This window comes from Corticium candelabrum, chromosome 1 (assembly GCF_963422355.1).
Source record: "Corticium candelabrum chromosome 1, ooCorCand1.1, whole genome shotgun sequence".
Classification (NCBI taxonomy): Eukaryota; Metazoa; Porifera; class Homoscleromorpha; order Homosclerophorida; family Plakinidae; genus Corticium; species Corticium candelabrum.
This window is the reverse complement of record NC_085085.1, coordinates 6712824-6726008: the sequence shown is the minus strand read 5'-3', so window position 1 is coordinate 6726008 and position 13185 is coordinate 6712824. Positions and strand designations below refer to the sequence as shown.

Sequence of the window (13185 nt, the reverse complement as noted above, 5' to 3'; positions counted from 1 at the left end):
GATATTAAAATCAAATAGGTTCGTCCTCCACCAAGATGGACGATCGCTTTGATGAATTTCTAGAGAGTGTACAATCTCTTGACATCTTTAAGAAGTTGAAGAGACAAGACATGGCATTTTCTAGACAGAATTTGGAATTTTCAAGACAGCAGTTTAGCCGTTCTTTGAATTTGTTAGTCGAATTTGGAGGAAATGTTTATGTTTGGGACGAGGAAGAAGCTGCTCTGATAGCTGTTAGTTTGAAAGAGCTACGCATCGATTGTGAGCATCCAAGAGTACGGGTATGAGCTGCTCTATCTGTCTTTGCACACGCCTCAAATGTAGATTGGTAGATATTGATTAATGACGAAGATGCCTGTCTTTTCGTCTCTCCTCGATATTTGTCTGTTTCTCTCCTTTTCCTTTGTCTCTCATGTGATTGTTAATTCTGTTTGATGGCTGCAGTGCTTTATTTCAGACACTTTCGTGTAATCCCTTGCCACTGTCGCCGGTAGAAAGGCTCATTATGAGCAAGACGGGAAAATACATGGCTTTGGTATGTCAAGCCAGAATTTGGATAATGGAGATGCCATCTCTCACAAAACAGCTGCAAGAGAGAGTTACATGCAGGTATTGTCACTGTCCTAAGTCTCGACTTGAAAATTAATATTTTTCTTATTTAAGTGCTCTACTTAGCAGTTGGGTGCTGTCCAAATTCAGTAAAGTACGCTGTAATTACCCGAGGTCTGAATATCCAGACTAAGGGTATAGTAGTCCTCTAGCTGTATGACTGTATTTTGCTCAATTAGCGCAGATGCAAATGAAGTTATTCTGACCAATAGACGAACGTGATGGAGAATTCGGCCATCTGTCGTCCACCCTGTACATGGTGTTTAGTCCTTTACTCTTGATAAGGGTTTAGGCTTTAGCACTTAGAAACAACACCTACTCTACATTTCGCCCGGAAGGATGACGAGGCGGAAAGGGGTCTGGCTACGCGAGACTAGTTAGATGGTGTTGAAATATTACGTTGTAGGAGTATGAGTCTAGGATGACATTACGGTGATATATTGATAATCTTGACACTCTATCATTTCTTACTTTGATATCAACTGTTTGGTTTGCCATACTGATACTGAAATTTTTACCAATTTTCTTGACTGCCAGTAATTTTACGCTTCATGTGAAACCACAGGACACTTGGAATGAATTTGACGTTGCGTAGAGATTCTGGTTGAGTATTATAGCTGACCGTAGCATAATAGTAAACTAGTGCATTAAAACTGACAACAAGATCTTGTTTCTGCACAACAGAAGTATTGTAAAAAAGTGTTCTGATACAGTATTGACAATTGTTATGGTACATTGTAGGTCGTTTTGTCTTGGTGAGAGGTACTTTGCTACAGCTGGAGGAGATGGACAGATTTTTCAGGTTCGATGGCATCCATCTAGTGAAGCAGACATTCATCTGTTTGTACTAACATCGGACAGCTGCCTTAGGTACGTTCAGTGTTTACCAGCATGTTTTTGCATACATGATAAATACAAAAGAAATAATGATTTTAGTTTTGTTTGGCAATGAAATAATGAATGCTACCAAATTTATGACAATAGCTAACAAAATGTAGAGACAATTATTTGTAAATAAAGTACTACTGAAAGGTTCAGATTGTTGGCAGAACTAAAATTAAAACAAATCAAAGTGCAATGGTTCTCTTTCAGGTTGTCATTATGTTGCATTTGAATACCACATAGCACTTGTCATATGGGTCACACAATTCTTGCCAATGTTGGATAGACATTACATTGACCATGAAATACAGTTTTTCAGAACCTGTAAAATGTCATATGGGATGAAATATTGGCAGGGAATTATTTTGGCAGATTGTGAATTTTTTAGCGACCACCAATTTAGAATCCACCATTAATGTGGCCACCGGGATATGTTGAAGTCATCAGGCACGTGGATCAGCTATCTAGTGGTGAAGTGGCGGTACGTTACGCGGATGAGGCCACAAGATGGTAGGTAATCCCTGCTTGCCATCTGTTGTGCTTATGAATGAGGTCGTGAGGCTATGATGAAGCTGGATTGTCACGTTCACGCGGGTCACGTGCTGTGCACTGTTGCAGCAGTTCTTCATCACTATGCAGTAGTTGGAGACCAGTAAGTTAGGGAAATGTGAGCCACGAACACAGCTGTCAGTCACAAATTCCTCCATGACCACTTATGGCAAGACATATATATATATATATATCAGTTATCAAACAACGATGTCCAACCGCCAAAATATATTCCTGCCAATATTTCATCTTATATGGTAGCATTTTGTGCCATTTCTGGTCTGCTCACAGTTTGTCGCCTTGTTCAGTCACAGACAGCATTCTCTTTTGACTTGAAGTCATCACCTCAAAGCTGTTTCTGGATGGCATTTGAGCATTTGCTGATTTTTTTCTTTGAATAAGCAAAACAGAGCATTCATTCTGTACTTACTACAAAGCTGTACAGGGGCAGCCAAGGGGACAGAATGAAGAGGCTCTGCAAACTTGGAGACGCTACAAACCTGTACTTGCTGGGCAGAGGTTGTAGTAGCTGAAGCATTCACTATCTGCAGCAAGTCCCAAACAAAGCTGCCCATTCACATATGACCACCTTGCGAGACACTGGAACTTTCCCACCCTGTTTGATAGAGACGCTGGGCCAAGTGAACATGGAAAAATTCTTGTGCTTGAGTCCTGAATATGCAGGCATCTCCTAAGCCACACGACTGGATGACAAATGTTTTTGCCAGCAATAGGATTCTGGGTTGATCGGGCTTGTAGAACAACAAATCAAGTTGACGTAGCCTAACTGGTAATTATGTTTTATTATGGCTTACCTGAAATATGGCTGCAGAGCAAGAGAATGTATTAGAGTCCAGTGCTAGAGTAGCAAGTGCTTCATGGTTAAATAATGCCTTGCTGTTTAGGATGACTAAAAATAGAACCTTGTGATCCTCTATTCACAGAAATATGGTATTTCCATTGTTTGATTCAGATTGCATGAAACATGTATAATTGATAGTGCTACAGTGTCTTAACGGGTGCAAAGAGAACGTTATTGACTGTATTAAAGCTTGACATGTGAAGATGCACTTGCTAATTAAATTGCCAGTGATTTACCAAAATGATATTTTTAGCCAATATGTTCTTTTAATATATTGATACTGCATTTGTATGAAGTTGGCCAGTGGGAATATTCATACTTACTTGACAGCTAAACTACTTGAACTTTTTTGGAATTTATTGAAAAATATTCAGGGACATTGATTATTTTTATTTCCTTTACTCACTGTAATGTACAACGTCAACTGAACACCAGTGTTTTGATCAAGTGTGTGGAGTGCAATCTTTGTCAAGGCAATTGAATTGAAGCTAATGCATGAGCATAAGTGTTGTAACATCAGAGTAGTATAGCTTATCAAAGTGTTAGCGGCATAGAATGTTGATATGTCTTACTAACTTGATGCTAGGTTGATATTTAATGAAGATAGAGGTTATAATTAAGCTAGGATCTTGTTGGACAGACGCATGAAAAACTGAGAGAAACTTTGATAAGCTATCATACTTCTGCGATCACTGGTTGATCCAGGCATTGGGACACTTTCCACGTGTCACTTCTTTGGAGCAGTCATATAGCATTCTCTGTAGCATTCTCTGTAGTAATAGGTTTCAAGAACTTTAGTAAGGCTTATTACACGTAGTGATCGATCTGTTCCTTAGGTTGTATTTGAATCCAATATTTTTATTGTTTTTCAAGATTGTAGTTACTAACTAGTGTAGGTGTACTGTGAACAGGCTTAACGTTCTCTTGAGATGTTTACTCAGGCTACCAAGAAATGAAAGACAACGTGGGATACATAAACAGCTGCCTTTGAGTTACTAAGAAATCCAACCAGGTGCTATACTTAAACATCAGCAAAGTACCGAGTGTTTCTCTTGTGCTTCTTGTCACTTCCATTTTCAAGAATCAACTCTGTACTGGCTTGTATTCAAACAGACTTGTAGCACAATGAGAGAACGTCGTCTAAATGACTTGCTAATGTTATTTGTGCAGAGGCTGTACACAAAGACATTTCTGTGGACTATGATTCTGTTATCCAATCATTTGCTCGAAACATTGTAGAAGAATGACATTTATTGATTTCCATTCTTAGAATTATTACCATCTTTGTCTTGTACTGGTACTAGTGAAAATTTGTGTGGGATGTAGAGCTTCTACCTCTCATTGTTTTGTGACAAGTACTTCATTTATGACGTGCTTGTAGTAATATCAACTACTTGTATGTACATCATTGGAAATGATGTCTTGGTATTTTTGAATGGCTTTGTTCTTCCTTTAGTCAAAGTCGATGCCACTGGTGAGGTTACAATATTTGTGACATTAGCTTCATTTCAAGCTGGTTTGACAAAGATGAGGATAAATAATAAAACATTGGAATTTACTTTGTCATTTAATATCCATTGATGAAATGTAGACTAATACTAATACTGGTACAGCATCAGTAGAGCAATAGTGTGATTTTTATTAGTTGGATATTTTCGTATTGTTTTGTGTAGAATATTTAATGTTTTGGAGCCTGAGGCTGCAGAGCAAACTATTTCTTTGAGAAACCAACCAACAGCCTTACAGTCAGCCGTTGATCTCACTATTGCAGCACATTCCAAAGCAGCTTACAGATTGGATGACACTGATAATGTTGTTGATTTTGATTTTGGCCCAGAACGAGTGGTTTCTAAGCACTACCACAGTGTGACATCTGAGTCAGCTTTTGTACATCAACTATTCATTCTTAAAGAAAATGGGGACGTTCAGTGTCTGTATCCTCGTCTTTACCAAGAAAGGTAATCTGTCAGTAGGTGTTTGTGTGTCTTTGTTTTGCCTGTTTCTGTTGGTTTGTTTCTTTGTCTATTACTTGGTTATTTGTTTGTCAGGTGTCATTTTGTTTGTTTAGTTTCTTTTCTATTTATGTGTGTATGTAACACTATGTTTGTTTGTTGTCATTGTGGTTAATGAGTTTGCTAGATGTTTTATTTTTAGGTATCCAATTTTTTTGTCTGATCCTCTTACTATGCATCCTCCAGCTGAAGACAACTATGGGGTTGATGCATGTTCACTCTTATGTCTTTCTACCACACCATCTACATTAGTGGTGGCAACTGCAGCAGGCTTTATCTACCACTGTGTTGTTCTCGATCAGGAGGGAGTGGATGGAGAAATTGAACTGGATGTAGGTGGTGCTTTGCAGCAGACACTATATGTTTATGAGGGCATTGATTTGGAGTTTGGAGATATTAATGAAGTCGAAGAAGCTAACCAGTTGGGTGATGACAGACAACAGTTTGATGACATTGGTTTCTTGGTGCTTCATGAAGGTATGCAGTGTTTGTGGGGTTTTTTGTGTGTTGTAACATTGTTTGATTAAGCTGTTGTTTTTGAACTGTTTGTTGAACAAGGTAGTATTGGACAGTTCAGTTACCAGGTAGCTTAGATCTAATAGTAGTTGCTATGTCAACTATAATACAACTTGTGCTAGGGAGTTGTACTTGAGAGCATGGTTTCTTCTTGTACTTAGCTTGTTATAGGTACTAGAATGTTAGTGTTTAGTATGACACACGAAATGGTTCTACCAATTCAAATATGTACATTCTCTTGTTTGGTTAGAGCATGGTACTTAGTGACTGTTTAAAATTAGAACAATTAGAATATGTAATCGTAGGTTGCAATGAACTGCATTATGCACAAGTAGATATGGTTATGGTTTTGCTAGTATAACAGTAGCTTTGTCACTGTATCTCAGATTAGCATAAGTGGCTTGTTCAAAAGTAGGTTATTTAGCCGTGGTGTTGACTTTTTCACTTCATGTTGTGTTCTTGTAGATTCTGTTGTTAATAATCGTTATCATTGTTCTCATCATGCTGGTGTTCACACTGTCACTTTATCATGGCTGGAGGATCTCAACTGCATTCTCAGTAATCTATTTATCTGTTTGTGTTTCTTACTGTTTTTCTGGCTGCCTGTGCACCAGCACATGATTATGTTGATTTTGAAACATGCACAGATCAAAAGAAATCAGAAATTGTTGTTTGTACAAAGGTAAAGGCATTTGTGTATTGTTCTAGGTGATTCTGATGAACATGTTTTGTCAAGTTCTTTGCACTTGCCATGTAAAGTTGAACATGTGGTGGCTACACCATCATTACAAGAGAGGTGCTTTGGTTTTGCTACAATTGGTTTTTTGTTTCGACTTTGTGTTTCTTGCTTTCATGACCACTAAATTGTTTGCTGATTCATTTGCTATTTTTGCGTACTTGTCTTGGTTGTCTGTGCACATCTCTGCTTTTACGTGTCCTTGCTGCATTTATTGATTTGACTCTGAAACTTGAAGCATGCAAGAAATTTTGAGTGCACGCTGATGCAGTTTGGCTACAATTGTGGTTGTCTATTACGGTTTGGTTTTTACTCATTTCTGATATGTCTTACAGCCAATTGCTACCAATTGTTGGTGTTTGTGTTTCTACGGATCGGCTTATTGGCATCATGCTCATTTGTGTCACATTACTTGGTGATTGTTTTGCAATCAGATTGCTGTGAGTATATGTACGTCTTTTTAATGATTCAGATGAAACTACTCGTTTTGAACAGGGCTGACTTATCCAATGCCATTCCTTTGACTTGGGATACATCTGAAAGTGACACTTCTGTGTAAGCATATGTAAAACTGTGTATATTCTATACATAGTAAAAGCTTATTTGTCTGTCTGTCTGTCTGTCTGTCTGCCTGTCTGTCCTTCAAATCTTTATATTTTATACATATGAACTATTACATGCTATAGATACGAAAGTCAGTTATATATCAATTAGACCCACATGGGTCTCTAAAAATTTATCAACTTAGGTTGCATGCATTTGGACACTATATATGTCACTAATGTCATTTTCTTGCTTCGTGAGCGATTCATCTTCTGGATGAGAACCTTTGCGGTTCACCTTTAGAGAGCTACAGCGAATCTTCTTCTCCAGTAGCACTTGAAATCTTGGTCACTGTTACCAAGGTCGATATTTTACTTAGTTGAGATAATTGAGACAGGAATGATTGTGCTTTTCTCCCCCAACGACCAAAGTGTTCCATTACTAGAGTCACGAAGTTGAGGCATAATCCACCCGGCAGGACCTTCAACTGGTATTTCTCGACTTTCGTCTCTTCCCTTCTTATCGCTGCTGCCCCGTCTTCTTGTGCTGCTCTTGACAAGATATCGGCACACCATGGGTGGGCCAAAGACACATCTAGTTCAACGTCTGTTCCGGTTACTGGATCCATGATCGCTATGTCAGGTCGATCCTCGCAATCACAGTACCTTTGTCTGGGCTCTTTCTTGTGGTTTATGTGTAACTGGCTTAAACATTTGGACCAAACACCTACAATGGTATTATGGGTTCAGACAGGACCTTCTTCAGTCTTACACGTCATGAGATGTATCCCTCAGAATCCAGGTCTTTTCCGCAGTCGCATTTTGTAATCCATTTTGAGGAGTCTACCGGCAATCCCACTCTCAAAAAGGTCGCCAACTGAACTTCTTTTGGTTTTAGTGCAAACCTTTGTGAGTTCGGGATGGTATCTAGCCATGCTCCTGCTCCTCTTCCTTGAATTGACCTCAAACGCGATACTTCTTTTGGACAAGTAGCGGAGTCAATTTTTTCACTGACTTCAGACCTGAGCAGACTGTCTGTTAGCTTTCGCTGTAATTTATTTCAGTTGTCAAACTGAATAGGTGGTAGTTGGGATGGATGGCTTGATGTAGTGCATGACTAACGGTGTTGTCTTTCTTGTTGGAAATCAGGCGGTCAACTACAAGACTGGTATCTGGAAAGCGTTGTGGCAACTGTGACAGAGAATGAGCCCAAGATGATACAAAGGCAAATGCTGATGTGGATGAGAGCGAAGTCATACCAAAACCTTCATATCTGATAGGCCATGCTACTTGCTGCCACTGGCCTTTACTAAGAGTCTTGCAACCCAATAGACTGCAGAATGTTCTTTTGGTCTGTTCGTCATGTATGGGAGCCGCTGTATGTAACATTTCTGGTGGTATCACTCGCTCTAGATGATTCAACCGGCTCACATGGCAGTATCTTAGTAACAACATTGAACTTTGGACATCATTTGTCTGTCTGTCTGTCTGTTTGTCTGTCTGTATGTGTGACGTCAATCATGACAAAACCGATGGGCCAATTGCCACAAATCCATGCACGAAGACAGCATGCCACACCTCAATGCAAATGACTGTTTTGGTTTTACAAGAAACCACTCTTAAAGGGGTCATTTTGAGCTCCAGGAATGGACGATAATAGTGAGGGTGCTGTTATTGCTGCTTTAGTACCACAAATTTTGCTTGACAAACTTGTGAGGTGACGTCTGCAGAGTTTCCAATGAAAAATGAAGGGTCTGATTCTAGTGGAAGCATTTGGCAACATTTGTCTGGTTTTAGCAACGCCGTGTCTGGATTCTGACATCCAGAAACTCTTACACACCTGTGTAATATTTTCCAGGCTTTCGCTAGTTAGTATTTATGTGTGGGATACTCAATCACATCAGTCTGGTTTGTAACGTGTATTGTATGCACCAAGAGCAAACTGGACTACTTAATAAATAGATCTATTTGAGACAGAATGCATGACTTTATGAAGGTTGAAGCAATTGTTATTGTGGCTGTGTCTTATTGTTCATTGCAATTCATGACTATCACTGTTTGTGGAGTGAAGAGAACATTTTATCAATCTTTACAGCTAGTGTTGTAGTAGAAGTGTTGTAATGTTTAGGATTCTGGTTACAGAAAGAAATAGAGAGTGCATTGAGTTGAAAAATTAACAAATGGATACAAGTTGATCCATGTCCAGTATGGCTTTTTGTTTTTGTAAAGAATGTACATGTATGCTAATAACAGTATTGATGAATTAACTAATAAGCAGCTTTCATGAAATGTTGGTGAGCTAGGTAGATGTGCTTGAAGACATGTTTTAGATTAGTTTGTATTTGTTTTGTGTTTGTAGGTCTCCTTTGCGTCGTTTAAGAATGGATGATTTTTGCAGCAAGATTAAGAGAATGTTGGACAGGACCAAGCTTCCATTACTACGGTGTGTATTTTGTGTTGTAGCCACTATGCTTTGCCTGCTATCCTTTTGGGACACTTGTTTGTCTTTCTGCTTGTTGATTTGCACGTCTCTATGTCTGTCTGTCTGTCTGTCTGTCTGTCAATACGTATATTTCAAACACCAAACTACAATACATATTAGCAAAAGGCAAAAAAGTAAAGTTTGCAAGCTACATGAAAATACACATATGTGTTCACATAGCAGGTAAAGAATAATGATACTACCCAGCTTTCAGCCAACTAATGGCTGAAAAACTGGATGCTGCTAGAGTCCAGTTTACATTCTTCAGTTACACAGAGTGCCGACACTTTTTTCTGATGATGCTGGCAGTACATCTTTGCAGTTGGATTGCAAATCTTTTCGTCCAAAAATCTAAGAATTCTGAAGGATTGGGTCGATCAAATTCATCTTACGACTGCTCTGCCAACTTTTGAAGGAACTTCCATGTCTCTTTGCCCCATCTTCTGTAGTGCTCCAAGATCAAAGGAATCAGGGAAACAGACGTGCAACCAGGAAGTCTCTCTTTCTTAACTGGAGTGCTTTTTCTCTTCTCACCCCTTGGCTGCAGCTCCATCAATCTCAGCTGGCTTGGGGAACGTATCTGAGCTCTAAGAATGAGCTAATGCAATATCTACAATTCAACTTTAGCCCCTGAAGTTGAGTCAAACACCACAAGATCAGGTTTACAATCAGAGCTAGAATGAAGATGTCTTGGTTCTTGCTTGAAGTGTGCATGTATATCTCGAAGGCAATCTCCCCAAGTAGCAGCAATGGTGTCATGGGACCAAACTGGCCCTCCACCTGTTTTGCAGGTCAGCAGGTGATAACCACTATTGTCCAGCTGAGCGCCACAGTTACATGATCAAGACCAATCAGACAGAGGAATGAGCATCCCCAGACGAAGAAGAGTCATCAAACAAAAATCGTAAGTAGTGAGTACGAACTCTTGATTGGTTGGTAAGGCAGACAACCAGGCACCTGTGCTCTTCCCCCAGAAAGATCTCAGTTGTGCAGCGTCACGTGCTGTAGCAGCACTGGACAAAAGATTCTCTGAATTGACTCGAGCTTGGCGTTTGGAAAGCTGAAACTGCAACTTACCAACGCTTGACAAACAATTGCTAAAAGACATGTCACCTGGGAGACATTCAGACAAAACCCTACCAATTAGACCATTTGATGATTTGACAAAACTATTGATGGATGGTAATATAGATTGAAAATGAGAGGGCGATTCAACAGCTGCATGAGCCCGAGACGCCACAAATGGAGGGCAAGAAACAGATGCTAAAGATGTCAAGCCAAATCTTCCCATATTGATTGGAAGAGAAATTTTCTGCCAGGTGTTGTCAGGCAGTGAATCATAGCCTATCAGATGACAAAAGGTCGAGCATGTTTGTGAATCATGAATAGTTGTGGCTGGGACCAGAAAGTCAGAACGAACAGTTTTTGCCAAAGTATTCAGTCTTGGAACATGACACTTACGTAGCAATAGGTTGGCAGCCTGGGCATCATCCAATTTCAAGAGCTGGTTACACAAGTTGGATCCAGACTGAGCTGTGTCACAACAAACAAATGACATAAGTCAATGTTCCAATTGGAGTTCCTAGGAAGAGGGAACCTTTGAACTTGACAGGAATTTGAGCAGTGTCACGAACAAAAGCAGTGGCAGACGAACAGAAGGTCTCACACTTGTCATTGACAACATCAAGCAACAAAGCAGAGAAGCTATTCTTGAGATCATGAAATGCAGACAAAACATCGTCTGATGAACCCAATAGGAATACATCATCCAGATAAGCAAGGAGATGAATCCTAGGATTATGTAGCTCATGTTTCTTGTAGCATGATGGCAATCCCGATGATCAGTAAGAGGGCACGTATGGATTACAAACTCAAACGTTGGAGAGAGTACTTTGGAAGCAGCCTCCCCAGAATCCGCTGTTTGTTTGTCTGTCTGTTTGTTTGTTTGTTTGTTACTTTATTTGTCTGTTTGTAATGGCAAAGTGACAAATGTGTCTGTTTGTCTGTTGTCTGTCTGCCTGTCTGTTTATCTGCAGTCTATAGAAGGTTGTTAGTGGGTTTCAAATTGTAAAATGTTTACTTTTACTTTGATTAGGTCTGTTGAGCAGTCAGACCACAGGATGTCAAAGCAGCAGTTGTTCAGGCTACTTGTTGAGCACACACAAATGTTTAGAAGGGAGATAAGCAAACTTGAACAAGTCAGAGATGAAGTTGTCAAACGGTAAGTTTTTGGTTTCTTCATTACGTGTTGTTGTTTGCTGTTGAGCTTAGGTAATTCTATAGATCAGCTCTGCTAAAAAGGCACAAGACAGCTCAGGAGACAGAACTGAAGCAAATTGAAGCGACTACAAGTTCATTAGCAGAGAAAAAGGATGCTATAGCGATCAGATGCGTAGAGATTGAAAGGGGCCAAGTTCGGCTATTGGAAAGGTTGTACATTCTAGCTCATACATGGGTCTGCTTGTGTTCACGAAGCACTAGACAGGAGACAGGGCATTTCAACCCTTTATTTATCAAACTGTACTGATAACAAGTCTTTAATTGTTCTGTTATTTTTGAATATATGTAATATCAGACTGGTAAAGTGAAGAAATTTCATGCATTACGTTTTACTGAATTAGGAAATTAAATAGCCAATTGAAATTAGATCTTTTTGTTTCAATGGCTAGAGTGGCACGGTTACCTCACTTGTGTAGTGCTTTCTTGCGTACTTGTTTGCTTGTTGTGTAGAGATTGATTGTTTACTCTAATCAATGACTATTAGGTCTCAATGATTGTGCCAATTGGGGTGTTTTTTTGCAGGCTGAAGCATATACTGAGAGAGCTACAGACACAACACTCAGTTCTGTCTGATGCAGAGAAAAGCTTTGGCAAGGAACTCACCTTGATGGAAACTCGTCTTTCACATTTTTCAGATCAAATAGAGCGGGTATGGTTTCTCTACATTTTACTACTATTACCATTCATGTTATCTTTAATTAAATAACAGTTGGTTGGTTAGATGTTTGTTGTTCATAATTTCACTGACAGGTTTGGCCTGTAATTGCATAGGTTTATGTGATGCATTATACTGTGAAGCACCAAACTGTTTGAAACTAGATTGTTTTGGGTACTGGCTGTCTGTTTTTTCGTATCTATATAATATCAAAATTAATAATGATTATACTATTTATTGGCTAACTGAAAAAGGTCTACAGAACATAACTGCTGTTATGCATAAACACATAAAAGTTTAGTGGCAAACGTTGTGTGCTGCATTGGAATTTACCAAGGAAATTTTGAATTTCTTATGTCAGTTATAGCCAATCATGAGCTGACTGCATGTTGTAAAGAGAGCACAAATCAACTACGTAGTTTGAAAATATAAGAGATTCTATTGTGTGTTGCACAGGTTCAAGTGAAGATAGACTATCGAGCAGATCCCACTGAGGAAGAACCAAAGATGGTGTTGTCTTCTTCACAAAATAAGCAGATTAGGCAGATATTGAAAGACAAGTATGAATCAAAACCCTTCATGAGTCTTATGTTTATCTTATTTTTGTTAATGTTAGTGGTGAAATGATCAGTGCTGCGATGAATGAACTCAAGAGGCTGAAGACGGAGTCAGGTCTATAGCTGTAGATATAGTTGTGAAAGAGCGATGTATATACATCTAAAACCCACTCTGAAACCCAGTATCGCCATACTTCTAGTAGTTTACTTTTTGTTGTGTACATGTTACATTGTATGATTTTAGTGTTGCCATCTTTATATGTGAGACCAATATAAAATGTGGTCGTTCTTTATGTAGTACATGTCTCTATAAACGAATAGTTTTTGTGGAAATTAGGAGTGATGTAGGAAATATATAAAACAATAGAAAGCGTTTTATAGTAGCAGTGATGTCATCCAGCCGTTCCGAAAACAGCTTAGGAACTTGGAGTCTGTTGGGAAGACTGGATGATGTCATTACTACTATGTAAACGTGTTTCAATTGTTTTATGCAATCTCTACAT

The 13185-nt window shown here is 39.1% G+C and overlaps 1 protein-coding gene across 1 annotated transcript; it reads left to right on the top strand.

Moving 5' to 3' along the window:
- The first annotated feature begins 24 nt into the window (after nt 1–24).
- On the top strand, nt 25–12982 carry LOC134182874 (nucleoporin 88-like). Its single transcript, XM_062650319.1, has 15 exons — nt 25–281; nt 458–609; nt 1351–1479; nt 4576–4860; nt 5057–5391; nt 5896–5988; nt 6139–6226; nt 6502–6606; nt 6662–6721; nt 9068–9151; nt 11286–11411; nt 11474–11620; nt 11993–12119; nt 12582–12685; nt 12742–12982. Exons 1-15 carry the CDS (start codon nt 36–38, stop codon nt 12803–12805), a joined length of 2145 nt encoding a protein of 714 aa, XP_062506303.1. The 5' UTR covers nt 25–35; the 3' UTR covers nt 12806–12982.
- Nucleotides 12983–13185: the final 203 nt, after the last annotated feature.

Excerpts from the sequence above, each read along its gene's own strand:
- LOC134182874 (XM_062650319.1), top strand. The coding sequence starts at position 36 with ATGGACGATCGCTTTGATGAATTTCTAGAGAGTGTACAATCTCTTGAC. Across the intron at positions 282-457 it reads GTGAGCATCCAAGAGTACGG|ACACTTTCGTGTAATCCCTT; the intron begins GTATGAGCTGCT and ends GCTTTATTTCAG. Across the intron at positions 610-1,350 it reads CAAGAGAGAGTTACATGCAG|GTCGTTTTGTCTTGGTGAGA; the intron begins GTATTGTCACTG and ends GGTACATTGTAG.